The sequence below is a fragment of the Bos grunniens genome, chromosome 11 (genome assembly GCF_055505025.1).
Source record: "Bos grunniens cultivar Pamir isolate PY7600 chromosome 11, Bosgru_T2T1.0, whole genome shotgun sequence".
Taxonomy (NCBI): domain Eukaryota; kingdom Metazoa; phylum Chordata; class Mammalia; order Artiodactyla; family Bovidae; genus Bos; species Bos grunniens.
In genome coordinates this window covers 96,552,849-96,568,226 of record NC_141175.1, presented here as the reverse complement: position 1 = coordinate 96,568,226, position 15,378 = coordinate 96,552,849, and the positions used below count along the sequence as shown (strand labels likewise).

Genomic DNA, 15,378 nt, shown 5'->3' with positions numbered 1-15,378 from the left:
ATGCCAAACCTGAAAGGCTATTCTATATTTTATGATTTCATTTACGTGACACTCTAGAAAGGCAAAACTTGGACTGAGAGAAATGCTTCGTATGGACCTGTGATGTGGATTAATCAAAACTGACAGAACTAATATTTTAACCACAAAAAGTGAATTTGATAATGTGCAAATTTTTAAAAAATTAACCAAGTTATTGGGGCAACATGGAATACAGGATGTAAGAAATGGATCTAACAGTGTTATAAATGAATCATATCATTATGCTAAAGCGTGTAGGGAAGAAAACAACTAACCTGGGAAACAGCAACAATGTCTGGACTGAATACTATACATAAAAAACCTGTACACAGTTGGAGAATTTGTTTCTCACCTGGGTATGGGACAAGAATTCTGAAACTACATATCCTGGGGTAAATATACTGTAGATAATGAGAGCCATGTTTATCACCATTGGAGAAAGAAGTTTATAAATAAAAGAAAAAAGCTAGAATCAACCCCATGGTTCTGGACTAGTTGGAGGTATCAACATTGATCTGCAATTTTTAAAAATACACACACACATAAATACATACACACATTACAATCAAGATGAAATGACTACAGATGTAGACACATGTGTGAGTTAATGCCTATAATCTTTAACTTTATTCACTCAGCAGGGCAAGAAGCAGTGTCAACCTAGTAAGTCTTAAAAAAATCAAAACAGAAAGCAAAATATATCTTGAAAGAAATGAAACTGTGAACAAAACATATCAAAACCTATGAGACAAAAGCAGTTCTAAGGACATTTATAATGATAAATGCCTTCATTAAGAAAAAGAAAGGCCTCGAATAATCTCACACTTCAAGGAATTAGAAAAAGAACGGACTAGCCCAAAGCACACAAAGAAAGGAAATAAGAAAGATCAAAGTAGAAATAAGAAAAATCAAAGGAAAAAAAAAAGGATCAGAGACCAGAAAAATAGAAAAGATCAAGATTAAGAACCTAATTTTTGATGATAGACAAAAATGACAAACCTTTAGCTAGAATAAGGAAGAAGGACTCAATCAGAAACGAAAGAGAAGACATGGCAATTGATACACAGGATCATAAGAGATTATTATGAACAGTTATATGCCAACAAATTGGATAACCTAGCAGAAATGGATAATTTCCACTATCCATAAGATACATACAATTTACCAAGACTGATTCATCAAGAAATAGAAAATATAAACAGACCAATGGAGTAAGGAAATAAAATCAGTAATCAAATCTTCCCAATAGATGGTTTAAGTGGTGAATTCTACCAAATGTTTCAAAAGGAAATAATACCAATTCTTCTGAAACTTGTCCAAAAATTGAAGAGAGAGGACCATCTGCAAACTCATTTTACAAGGCCAGCATTACCCTGATGACCCAAAGCTAAGTGAAGATATAGAAAACTACAAACCAATATCTGATGAATAAAGAGATAAAACTTCTCAACAAAATATTAGCAAACTGAATTAAACAGCACATTAGAATTATACATCAAGATCAACTGGGATTTATCCCTGAGGCATAAAGATAGTTTAACATATAAAAATCAATAAACATCCCACTTTAATAGAATAAAAGATTAAAATAATATGATTATTTCAGTAGATGAAGAAAGAGCATTTGACAAAATACATCTTTCTTGATAAAAACTCTCAACAAATTGGGTATAGAAGAAACATCCCTCAACATAATAAAGGTCATGTATGACAAACTCTCAGCTAACATGAGACTCAATGGTGAAAGGATGAAGCCTTCCCTCTAGTATGAGGAACAAGGTAAGAGTGCCCACTGCTAGCACTTTTACTCAACACAGCACTGGAAGTCCTAACCAGAATGATTAGGCAAGAAAAGGAAATAAAAGGCATCCCATCACTAAGGAAGAAGTAAGCTGTCTTTCTTTGCACATGATATGATCTAACATCTAACAGAAAATCCTAGAGACTTCATAAAAAAAAAAGTTAGAAATAATCAATGAATTCAGTAAAGTCACAGGATGCAAAATCAACATAGAAAAATCAGTTGTACACTAACAACAAAATATCCAAAAAGAAGGAAGAAAATACTATTCACAAGAGTAACAAATCAATAAATACCTAGAAATAAATTTAACCAAGGAGGTAAAAGATCTGTTCACTGAAAACTAAAAGACTTTGATGAAGGAAATTGAGGAAGACACAAAAATGAGAAGACACATGAAATGTGTTCATGAACCAGAATATTGTTTAAACATTCATATTCCTCAAAGCCATCAATATACATTCAATGCAATCCCTACCGAAATTCCAATGCCATTTTTCATAGAAAGGAGAAAAACAATTCTAAAATCTGTACAGAGTCACAAAAGACCCTGAATTGCCCAAGCAATTCTGAGAAAGAACAAAACTGGAGGTATCACACTTCCTGATTCCAATCTATAACACAAAGCTACAATAATCAAAACAGTATGGTACTGGCACAAAAACAGCCACACAGATCAGTGGACAGAACAGAGACCCGTAAATAAACCCCCACATACGCATTCAACTAGTATTTTACAAGGGAGCCAAGAATACTCAGTAGAGGAAAAACAGTCTCCTCAATAGAAGGTGCTGGAAAAACTAGATAATCACATGCCCCAAAAATGAAACTGGACTCCTATTTTAATACTAACAAATTAACTTGAAATGCGTTAAAGATTTAAACATAAGACCTGAAAACATAAGCTCCTAGTAAAAAACACAGGGAAAAACTCCTTGACATAGGTCTTGCCAGTGGTATTTTGGATGTAACACCAACAGCACAAGCTACAAAAGCAGAAGTCAGTACGCAGGACTACATCAAACCCCAAATTTTCTGTACAGCAAAACAGTCAACAAAATGAAAAGGCAACCTACACTGATGGACTTTTGCAGCATTTTGCCAAGCGAAATAAACCAGACAGGGAAAGAGAAACACCATGCACCACTACACATGGAACCTAAACAAGAGGACACAGAGTAGAAAGCTGTTTACCAGAAGCTGGAGGGCAGGAGAAAAGGGGAGCTACTGGTCCAAGAGCACAGACTTCCAGTTAGAAGATGAGTAAGTTTTGGGGATCTATGCACAGTACTGTGATGATAGTTAAAAATAATGTATTAATATAGTTGAAAGTTATTTTAGAGTATATCTTAAATTTTCTCACCACAAAGAAAGTAAGGATAATTATGTGATGTGATGCAAGTGTTAGCTAATGCTATCATGGTAATTATTTTGAAATATAAGTGTATTAAATCAACACACTGTAAACTTTAAACAAGGTTGCATATGAATTTTATCTCAACAAAGCTAGGGGAAAATCCTATACTCCAAAAGAGAAATCAGTATTCTTTGGGGAAATGATTGATTTCAGGGCTGTGACAGGGTATAGTAGCCAATCATGTTTTTAGTTGCTAAAACTGAATCAATTTGAGTAGTACTGGATTATAATCCAAAGGATGAAATAAATGCCCCATGGAAAACTAAAGGAATAAATAAATGGGAGGAACAACAGCTCTTGCTTACAGAAGAATTCCAATTAATAAATGTAGAAGGAATGAAGGAAATGATTTACCTACCAAGATTCTCTCTTTACAGTGGAGAATCTTGGTAGATACCACTTTTGTCAAGTAATCCAGGTTAACATCTTCAGTATATCAACTTAACATGCTTCCTGATGAAATGCACTGAAAATGGATAATCTCAATTTAATCTTGAGACAACATCAGACAAAGCCAATTTGAAACCAAAATAATTCCCTTCAAAGGTCATGAAAAATAAGGAAGTCTGAGAAACTGCCTTCAGTTTCTTCAGGAGATTCAGGAAACAGAACAACTGGAGATTAACTGGAGAGAACAACTAAATGCAAGGTGAAATGGTGGGATGGATCTGAAACGGAAAAGATTCATTTTTGGAAAAACCAGGAGAAATCCAAATTGGTCTATACATTTAATTATAATTTTGTATGATGGAGAATTTCTTAGTTTTGGTAAATGTTTTATGGTTATGATGTTAGGATAAGATGATAACATAAGGGGAGGTTTAGCAAAGGGTATATTGGCAACCTCTAAAACACTCCTCCAACACAACTTCCCTGGCGGTTCACTGGTTAAGACTCCATGCCTCCAATGCAGGGGGTAGTCTGGAAACTAAAATCCCCCGTGCCACACGGCACGGCCAAAATCAAACAAAAATGCCCCAGGTGATCTCTGCTTCCTGGTATTCATACATTTGAGTAATCCCTAATCCTTGAGGGTTGGCCGGAAATACTGATTCATTTCTTTCTAGTATTAGAATGTGGCAGAGGTGGTGAGATTAACTTCCAAGGTTAGGTTACAAAGTAAAGACTGTGTTTTGTCTTGGGCACATCTCCTGAACTCTCACTTGCTCATCTGAGAAAAGCTTAACTGTCACAGCTACCTTATGGAAGGAAGAAGCTGTTTCTGGCCAGTTACCATGTGAGTGAGCTTAAAAGGACATCGGTCTTAGTCAAGTCTTGGGATGGGACCACAGCTGCAGCCGATACCTTGTCTGAACCCTGTGAGAGACCCGAAGCCAGAAGCACCTAGCTAAGCCATGCCGGGATCTCTGACCCACAGAAACTTTGGGGTAATATTTACTGTTTTAAGCTTCTACATTTCAGGGTAATAGGTTACATTGCAATAGATAACACAGGGACTCTATTATTTTTGAAGCTCTCAGTCTAAATTTAATCTAAAAATAAAGTTTAATATTCTTAAACATTTTATGTATATATACACATATATACAGATGAGTGTGTATATTATTTACAGATTCTGGAGTCAGACAAACTAGGTTCAAATGTCATTTTTAACAGTTAATGGTCATATAATCTGGGGCAAATCATTTAATCTCTCTAAGGTTTGTAAAACCTATAAATTGAGGTCATAATATCTACCTATGATGATTACACTAAGTATAAAATTAGATATAAACATTGACTACAGTGCCTAGCACTTAGTACATTCTGGAACAAACAACATTGTTATTAGTTCATATGTATAATCAGCTATAATTTTCTCTCTGATTCAAAGAATTCAGCTCCAATAACGTGACACTTTATCACTTAGAAGAGTTTAAGTATTATATGCAAACTTGTCAATCTTTTCATTTCTAAACACTTTTCACACCCAAAAAGGATATATTTATAATACTATGGAAATCAGAGATTAAACTGCCCCAATCCAATTCTCAGTCACTAACGTTTCAGAGCTATAATGGACCTCCAAGCTTTCCAATTATTTCTTCCCACCAATCATCCATATACGAGTGCCAAAGATATTAAATGACTTGTCCGAGAGCACAGTTGATAGGATAGTTTAAGTATGGCTCAGGATTTGGGAGACATGGTAATGTGGTAAAGAAGCGCTTGCTTCCATTGAACAGACTGCATTATTTGAAACAACTGCTGCTTGCTGAAAAAGCAGCAATGTCAGTGCCTCAGTTTTCCAGAAGGCAAATAAGGATACCATCACCTACCCTATAGGGTTAACAAGCATTAAATCAGGAAACATATGTAAGTCCCTCACTGCATGACTACCACATGTGGATACTGATTAAACATTTTTTCCCCTTCTTTTCAAGGCCCACCACTATGATCTACTACCTTCTCAACTATAACGTGGAAACATTACACACAGAGGGTAAGTATTTAGCCATATAGTAAAGGACTCACTGATGTAAAAGAGAATTAATGATAGTCTTAAAATCAGCTTGAACAGTATAAATCTAATGCATTTATCCCTAAACTGGGTTTTCATTCCTACAATCATTGTGAAATAAGATATCACACTAGGGACCACATTATCTTGACATACACTACTTGTGATATTAACCTTGATAACTTGGTTAAGTGATGTCTGCCAGGAATTTTCACAGAGAAATTACCGCTTTGATATTCATTCAGAGAGGAAACATGAAACAGAAACAGAGAGAGAGGAGGAGAGGGAGCACATACATGCATGCATCCCCTTCCAAAGCCTGGTCTTCAGCATATTTCCAATGTAATAAATAAGGAATTACTAAATTGAACCACTTGGTGATCAAAGATTCTTCTGAGTAATGTTTTAAAATACTTGATGTCAAGTTGTTTTCCAGAAGTCTTTTGAGAGTATAAATACATTACATTCAGATGTTTTCTCTTACTTAGGTGTTCATTCCTTGAAAGATTTCTAGATTAGGCAGGTAACAACCTCCCCTAAGAGAAATTATCTGCCTCTCCCCCAAGAACTTACACTTGCTTAAGTATTTTAAACCCTTTATCATAAATTTCATCAGCTTGCTTGTCATCACAATGAGACTCACCGATCTGCAGATACCGGAGTCCCTTCTGGATTGGAATATTCTTCCAAATCTGAACTGTTCACTTGTGTTTGCCTTGATGTTACTATCTGGCTATTCTGATAAGGTATGGTTTTCAAGTCCTGAGTAATAACATTACTATCTGGAAGAGGAGATTGTACGACTTGAAAGTCCGATGAAGATTTAGGTCCTAGAAAACCTAAAGATTCTTGATTCTGTGCTACAGGTTTACTGATCAATAATTTGGAGGTTGGTTCCAATGATCTTGAAGATATAGTTTGTAGGTCAGAGTTAAACTCACTATTCATCCTTGTTTTAGTGGCAGGATCCAATGAATGAAATCTTTTATCTAAGTTTCCACTATCCAACTTGGAAGGAGTCTTGGGGCAAAGAGTTATACGAATACAAGAAAGTGCTTTTCTATTTGAAGGTGGAGTAGATGCAGATGTTACTACTGTACATTGATTTGGGACTGATGGGGAGACCACATCACTGAATTTGGCTTCAACATCTATCACATCAGAAATGTGTAATTTAGGCTTATGCTCATTATTCTTTTCTACTACAGAATCCTGACTTTGAGGAAGGGGGGAATGGAGTTTCCTCAGGTGGTGATCTACATTTGGGGCTTTGCTTTGTTCAAAGAGCTGACGCTGCTCAAGAAAAATGGAAGAAGGAAGGTCTGAAGCTGTATAATCCTGACTCTGAGGAAGGGGACAGTGGTTTTCTCTTAACTGATCTACATGCGGGGTCTTGCTCTGTTTAAAGAGTTCTCGCTTTTCAAGAAAAATACGACAAGGAAGATTTGGAGCTACATGATCCTGACACTGAGGAGGGGGCGAATGGTGTTTTCTCACATGGTGATCTGCATGTGGGGCTTTGCTTTGTTCAAAGACCTCCTGTTCAAGAAAAATGTGTGAAGGAAGATCTGCAGTAATAGTTACATTCTTCTCCTTTACTTCTAGTGTGGAATTTGGTCTGCCCATGCTAATGAGAGTATGATTATCAGAAAAATGAACTTCTTTGAAATTGCTATCATTTGCACTGGCACTGGGCTTAGGATGACTGCTTTTAAAATCTGATTTTTCTAAGGGTTTTTCTTCTTGATAAGAATGTTCAACAGATAATTTTTGGCTTTGGCTACTATTTTCTGCTAAAATAGTCACAGCTTTATCTGGTGACTGACTAATGATTTTAAATGATGAAGGGGAAGAGGTTCTCTGTTTTAGATCTCTAGGAGGATTCTGCTCTTCAGTGAAATGAGAATTAACTACCCCCACAGATGCTCCAGAACACTGGCTACCTTCAGTAACACCAACCTTAAGAAAAGAGGAATCTGAAAAGCATTTAGAATGTCGGTGAGATGAGAAAGTGATGGAGGTAGTAAACTTTTTCATGGGTTCTGGGGGCAGCATTTGTGATGAAGAATGACAATCCATTTCTTCAGGTGGCATACAAGCAGGTTCTACTAATTCTGACAGCCAAGGGTCCAACTTTTCATGAAATGGCATTCGAAGGCCCTTGCTAATTTCCAAGTCTTCACTGATAAAGTTTTGAAATGGGGAATGACTTTGTAACTGCAAGGAATTCCAAACTTTGAACTGGGAGTTGTTCTGGTCCAGTGACTTGGAAAGGTTGATGTGCCTAGTTCTCCATGATGACGGGCTCCGTTGTCCTCTGACTATTTCTGAGGGTTCAGCAGATCTAAAAACACAAGGGTGGCTGTCCAATCGGGGTCGTTCAGCTGTTAGAGTTCTGAAACATCCTTTTTCATGGCTCTCAATAATAATGTGACTACAGACAGCTTCTGGCTTGTATCCTATTCCCCGTGGACTCTGTAAATCCTAGAAGATATAAACAAGTTCTTACTTGAAGTAGTCTGAATAATTATAAAAACCCAACAAGAAAAGATAGTTAACTATAGAATAAAATGGCTCATGATAACTAAGATCACACAGTTAATTTCTTCTAAAAGTTTTCACTTAAGTTACAAAAGCAAAGACTTTTGCTCACCTTTTTAGTTTTAGTAACAGGGGTCCCTTACCCAAATTCTGCTGGTCACATGACTACCAAGCAGAGACTCTTCTTTTGCAGCCAGATAGGATCATGTGACTAGATACAAGCCAATGGGAGGTGAGCAAAAGCAGTAAGTACAACTTCTGGCTCTTGTCCTTAAAAAATGTATTTCTTGGCCTCCATGATCTCCTACTGCCACCTTCGATCATTACCATCACGACTACTCTTTCTTTTCTTAATTGGAGTGTAACTGCTTTACCATGTTGTTAGTTTCTGCTATACAACAACCCATTACCATTGTTTTTGCCAAATGAAAATGGTGATGTCTAGAACAACCCTGGGAGGCCACTTGTAATGGTGCCTCAACTGCCCACCCAGCTTGGTTCCTCAGAAGATTTCAAGAAGCAAAGTTACTTTCTTACCCTGGACCCGAAAGAGAAATACAATTCTACCTTATCTGAGCCACTGTATTTGGGTCTCTCTGCTACAGAAACATGGCCTACAACCTAATATTTACCAATAAAAATAGGAAAAAAGAATTAGTACTTCTTACTAGGGTACAGGATCAGTGCTAAAGATACCATAAATATTTAACACTTCTTTGAGATTTCTCTGTTTTATCTCTAAAATGATAACCTGGCATTCTATTTAATTTTAGTGCCACATGTGATTTCATATAAAAATATTTTACATTGCATTGCCATTTCTCATATAATGGAGATGTACTTTTCCCTAGTCCTCCTGCAAAGTACAACTAACATTGTACTGGACATTATATACACAACAAACTTAAGAAGAATCTGAAAGGTAAAGAGAAAAAAGGCAGACTGGCTAGGGACTTTGGGATCAGAGAATAACAAGAGAGTGATCCCTGGGTTTTGTTTTTACTTCAAATATCCCAGACTTCCAGTTAAAGACAGCTACCATGAACAAAGAGCACAGAAGAATCCAAAGAGCTCTAACAAAAACCTGCTCTCATTAGTTTAAAAACAAGTAAAGGTGAAGTTCAGCAAGACGGAAAACTTTTAGACAATAACTGCTCTCTTCCAGCCAAACATCACAGAAAAAAACTATGGCCTCACCCATACCCACACCAGCAAAGGCCAAGTGAGAAGCCTAAAGTTCCATCCCTGGAAAACTCTAATGCAGAATCCCAACATCCAGGCCAATGTGGTATTAGAGATGGTCAAAAAAGTATACAACTACCTTATGACCCAGCAAAGCAATAAAGACTGATGTTCATCAAAAACCTAGACAGGAATGTTTATAGCAGCTTTATTTGTAACAGCCAACAACTGGAAAACAACCAAGTCACCTCATTCAATCAGTATATATTTAAACAAATTGTGGCACGTTCATACCATGGAATACTACACATCAGTAAAAAATGAACAGACTACTGACACTGAATATTGTCCAGAGAATTATGCTGAGAAAAAGCCAATACTAAAAGATTGCATACAGTATGATTTCATTTACATGACATTCTTAAAAGGACAAAATTATAGCAATAGAAACTAGATTAATGGTTGCCAGGGGTTAAGAAAGGAGTGGGAACAAGACAGAAGTGGATATAATTATTACAGGGAAACAAAAGGGACCATTGGGGTGGTGAAAACATTAAGTTTCCTGACTCTATCAATGTCATTATCCTGGTTGTAATATATTATTACATATTTGCAAGACATCTTCATTTTTGGAAACTGGGTAAAGTGTAGAGGCAATCCTTCTATATTATTTCTTACTACTTTATGTGAATCTACGATTATTTCAAAATAAAATGTTTCAATTTTTAAAAAGTCAATAAACTAAATACCACTGGACAAAACATTTTAAAAATGTGATTTTAATTCCATGGCTTCTCACTATCCTGACACTGCCACACATATCACTGGGAAATAAATGCTCCAATTTGAGAAGCATAAACTTAGTCCAGCTTCTTAAAATTGGGCATGATTAGATTTATATTCATCCCAAAAGACATTTCTTCTTTCTTCCCAACAATCTGTATCTTATAATTTTTTAGAATACGCAAAACCCCACAACCATCCATCACCTCCTTCAAGCTTTATAATAATCATAAACAGCTTTTTATAATAACTTTTCCATTTAAAATTTTTTTTATAGCTTTGGTACTGGGCAAATCAATTTTAGTATTTTCATACAACCTTCTCCAGATACAGCCATAAGAACTTATATTACATCCCAACAATGCATCCTTTGATATGGGATAGGCTCTTAAATGTGGACTTCCCTGGTGATCCAGTGGTTAAGATATACCTAGCAGAAAATGGCTAAAATAAATGCACTTCCAATGTGAGGGACCCAGATTCAATCCCTGGTCAGGGAACTGATCCCGAATGCTGCAACTATATCCTGCATGCCACAGCAAAGACCTAGCACAGCACACTAGCCCCCCAAAAGGCTACTGTTTCGCTCACAACCCTCTTTAATGATAAAATCATTCAGCAAACTATAAATGAAAGGGACTTTCTCAACCAGATGAACAGCATTTACAAAAGATGCACAGCTAACATTATAGTAAATGGTAAAAGATCAGACGCTTTTCCCTTAGGATAAGAACAACATAGAATGTACATACTTCCTCTTATCATACTAAAGGGTCTAGCCAGAGCAATCTGGAAACCAATGAAAAGAAATCAAGAATGGAGAGGAAGAAGTAAAACCATCTCTGTTTGCAGATGACATGATCTTCTACATAGAAAACACCAAGGACACCATAAGAAAACCAACTAGAACTAATAAACAAGTTCCTTAAAATTTAGGACATGAGTTTAACAGACAACAGTCAACTACATTTCAACACACAGTGAACAATCCAAAAATGAAATAAAACAATTCCATCTACAACAGCATAAAAATAAAATACTTAAGAACATACTTATCAAAAAAATGAAGACTACCACAGAACACTATTGAGACAAACTATAAAAGACCAAAATAAATGGAAAACTGGCTCAATGAATTGGGCCAGACTTTAATACTGACTTTAATATTGTCAAGATGGCAATACTTCCCATACTGATTGATAGATTCAAGGGAATTCCCAATAAAATGTCAGCTGGCTTTTTTTCTTTGTAAAAATTGATCCTAAAGTTTATTCAGAAATTCAAAGGAGACACAGCCAAACCATTTGGAAAATGGTGAACAAAGTTGGAGGACTCACATTCTGATTTCAAAACTTAACCACACAGCTACAGTAATCAAAACTGAGTGGTACTGGGAACGAGAACAGAACTGATAGTTCAGAAATAAATACTAACATTCATGATGAATTGTCAAGGAGGCTAGAAAATTCATGGGGAAAAAGCCTTTTACACAAACAGTGCTGGGACAACTAAATATCTATGTGTAAAATAATGAATATGTAACTCCATATATAAACAAATGCCATTTCAGCTACTACATATACGGATTATTTTTATATTTAAAGTTTTGATACTTTGGTATATATATAAAATAGGAGATATTGGTATAACCTAACTTTTTGTTTTTTTAAGAAGTGGCAAGCAGCCTGATTCATGAGAAGTGAAGTTTCTTGGCTGTGTGTGACTCCTTGAGATCCCATGACCTGTAGCCTACCAGGCTGCTCTGTCCGTGGAATTTTCCAGGCAAGAGTGTTGGAGTGGGTTGCCAATAACCTAACTTTTTCATAAGTGTTTTCTAGTTCTTTATAAATCTATTATTTTGCTTAAATAAATAATGCCTCTAAGTGGACAGGCAACAAAAGTAAAAATACATGCATGCAGTTGTCCAGTTTCCCCAGCAACACTTATTGAAGACACTGTCTTTTCTCCATCATATATTCTTGTCTCTTTTGTCACAGATTACAATAAATGGCCATAGGCGCATGGGTTTGTCTCTAGACTTTCTATCCTGTTCCACTAATTTATATTTCTGTTCTTCTCCCAGTACCGATAGCTTACTGTAGCTTTGTAGTATGGTCTGAAGGGAGCTTGATTTCTCCAGGTCCACTATTCTTTCTCAAGATTGCTTTCACTATTCAGGATTTTTTTGTGATTCCATATAAAGTGTAAAAAATTTTGTTCTAATTCTCTGAAAAATGCCTTTGATAATCTGACAGGGTTGGCACCGAATCAGAACACTCCCTAACACTATACACAAAAATAAACTCAAAAATGCTTATTCACACTCAGAAACAGTCACAGACATAGGGAACAAAGTTATGGTTCAGTTCAGTCGCTCAGTCATGTACGACTCTTTGCAACCCCGTGGACTGCAGCGTGTCAGGCCTCCCTGCCCATCACCAACTCCTGGGGTCTACTCAAACACATGTCCATTGAGTTGGTAATACCATCCAACCATCTCATCCTCTGTTGTCCCCTTCTCCTCCTGCCTTTAATCTTTCCCAGCATCAGGGTCTTTTCCAATGAGTTAATTCTTCACATCAGGTAGCCAAAGTATTGGCGTTTCAGCTTCAACATCAGTCCTTCCAGTGAACACTCAGGACTGATTTCCTTTAGGATGGACTGGTTGATCTCTGTGCAGTCCAAGGGACTCTCAAGAGTCTTTTCCAATACCACAGTTCAAAAGCATCAACTCTTTGGCGCTCAGCTTTCTTTATAGTCCAACTCTCACATCCATACATGACTACTGGAAAAACCATAGCTTTGACTAGACATATCTTTATTGGCAAAGTACTCTGCTTTTTAATATGCTGTCTCGGTTTGTCATAACTTCTCTTTCAAGGAACAAGCGTCTTTTAATTTCATGGCTGCAGTCATCATCTGTAGTGATTTTGGAGCCCAAGGGGGTAAATGGGTGGTGGGCTGGGAGATTGGGACTGACACAAACGTACTACCATGTAGAAAACAGATAACTAATGAGAACCTACTGTATAGCACAGGGCACTCTACTCAATGCTCTGTAGTGACCTAAATGGGAAGGAAATCTTAAAAAGAATGGATATATGTATATGAATGACTGATTCACTTTGCTATAAAGCAAGAAACTAACACAACATAGTAAGTCAACTATATGCCAACAAAAATTAATTTGAAGAAATACACCCCGAATTAAAAGAAATATTGGTGCAATTTTAAGTGAAGGCTTCCCTGGTGGCTCAGATGGTAAAGAATCTGCCTGCAATGTGGGAGATCTGGGTTCAATCCCTGGGTCAGGAAGATTCCCTGGAGAAGGAAAGGCAACCCACTCCAGTATTCTTGCCTGGAGAATCCCATGGACAGAGGAGCCTGGCAGGTTACTGTTCATGGGGTCGCAAAGAGTTGGACACAACTGAGCTACTAACACACACATCTAGAATATATAAAGAATTCTTACAACTTAAACAATAAAAAAAAAACCCAATCCAAAAATGGGTACAGGTCTTGAATAGATATTTCTCCAGAGAAGATATACAACTGGCCAATAAGTCCATGAAAAGATATTCAAATCAATAATCATCAGCAAAATGCAACTCAAGCACAATAAGGTATCACTTTATATCTGCAACATGGCCATTATGAAATAAAAAAAACACCCAGAAAATAATAAGTGTTGGTGAGAATGTGAAAAAAATTAAATCTTTGTGCATCATTGATGTTAATGTAAAGTGGCTACTAAAGAAAACTATGGCAGTTCCACAAGAAACAAGTTCCACAAGAAAAGTAGAGCGACCACAAGATCTAGCGATTCCACCTCTGGGTCTGTACTGAAATACTGAAAAGAAGGCTCTCAAGGAGGTATTTTTGTATTTTCATATTCACAGCAGCTCTATTCACAACAGCCAAAAGATGGAAACAACTCAAGTGTCCACGGATGGATGAATGGATAAACAAATATCGTACATACATACAATGAAATACTATTCGGCCTAAAAAGGAGATACTGTGACACATGCTACAAAATGGATGAGTTCTGAGGACACAGTTGTCAGAGAAAGACAAATACTATATGATCCCACTTTTATGGAGCTACCTAAAGGAGGGAAATTCAGAGACAAATTATAATGGGGACTGCCAGGGGTTGGAGAAAAAGGGAGAAGGGAATAGGGGATTATGGTTTAATGAATATAGAGTTTCAGTTTTATAAGAAGAAGAGCTCTGAGGATTCTTTAACAACAATGTTAATACAGTTAAATGCAGTCAACTGCACGATTAAAAATGGTTAAGATGATAGATTTTGTTATGTATAATTCAGCACAATTTTTAAAAGCAAAAATAATTTAAAATTGCCTCAAAGGGGATCATGGACCTAGACATAAGAATTAAAACTAAATCTCTTTGAAGATAATGTTAAACCTTTGTGACTCTCAGTTATGCCATGATTTCTTAATATGATACCAAAAGCACAGCAATAAACGAGAATTCATTATAAGTCAGACTTTGTCAAAATAAAAAAACTTGTGCTTTGAAGGTCACAACCAAGAAAGTGAAATGACAGCATACAGAATGAGAGAAAATACATGCAAACAATATATCTGATAAGAATCTAATATCAGAATATACAATTCAACAGTGGTGGTAGTGGTGGTTTAGTTGCCAAGCCGTGTCCAACTCTTGCTATCCCATGGACTGTAGCCCGCCAGGCTCCTCTGTCCATGAGATTCTCCAGGCAAGAATACTGGAGTGGGTTGCCATTTCCTTCTCCAGGGCATCTTCTCAACCCAGGAATAGAACTGGTGTCTCCTGCATTGCAGGCAGATGATTTATCAACTAAGCTATGAAGGAAGCCCACAGTAAAGGGGGAATTCAACAGTAAAGATAATCAAATTTTAAAATGGTCAAAAGATCTGAATAGAGATGTTTCTGCAAAGAAGATCAACAAATGACAAGCACATGAAAAGATGTTCAATATCATTAATTATTAGGAAAATAAAAAACATGATGATACCACTTCATACTCATCAGAATAATTATAAACAAAAAGACAGAAAATAGTTTAAAAGGATATGGAGAAACTAGAACTCTCATATACTGATGACAGGAATGTAAAATAGTACAGTTACTTTGAAAAACACCGTATTAGTTCCTTAAGATGTTAAA

At 36.4% G+C, this 15,378-nt stretch overlaps 1 protein-coding gene across 18 annotated transcripts in view; it reads right to left on the bottom strand.

The window, feature by feature from the left end:
- Positions 1-15,378, bottom strand: part of ALMS1 (ALMS1 centrosome and basal body associated protein) — a 186,938-nt gene that overhangs the window by 78,812 nt on the left and 92,748 nt on the right. For 13 of the 18 annotated variants that reach the window (XR_015137289.1, XR_015137290.1, XM_086327622.1 and 10 more), the window contains one exon: positions 6,341-8,181. Coding sequence is in view for 11 of the 18 variants with exons in the window: in XM_086327622.1 (XP_086183748.1) it covers positions 6,341-8,181 (1,841 nt within the window). In the remaining 7 variants the exon portion in view is untranslated. The remainder of the gene's footprint in view (positions 1-6,340; positions 8,182-15,378) is intronic. The other 5 variants (XR_015137291.1, XR_015137296.1, XR_015137292.1 and 2 more) reach the window with 1 other exon arrangement.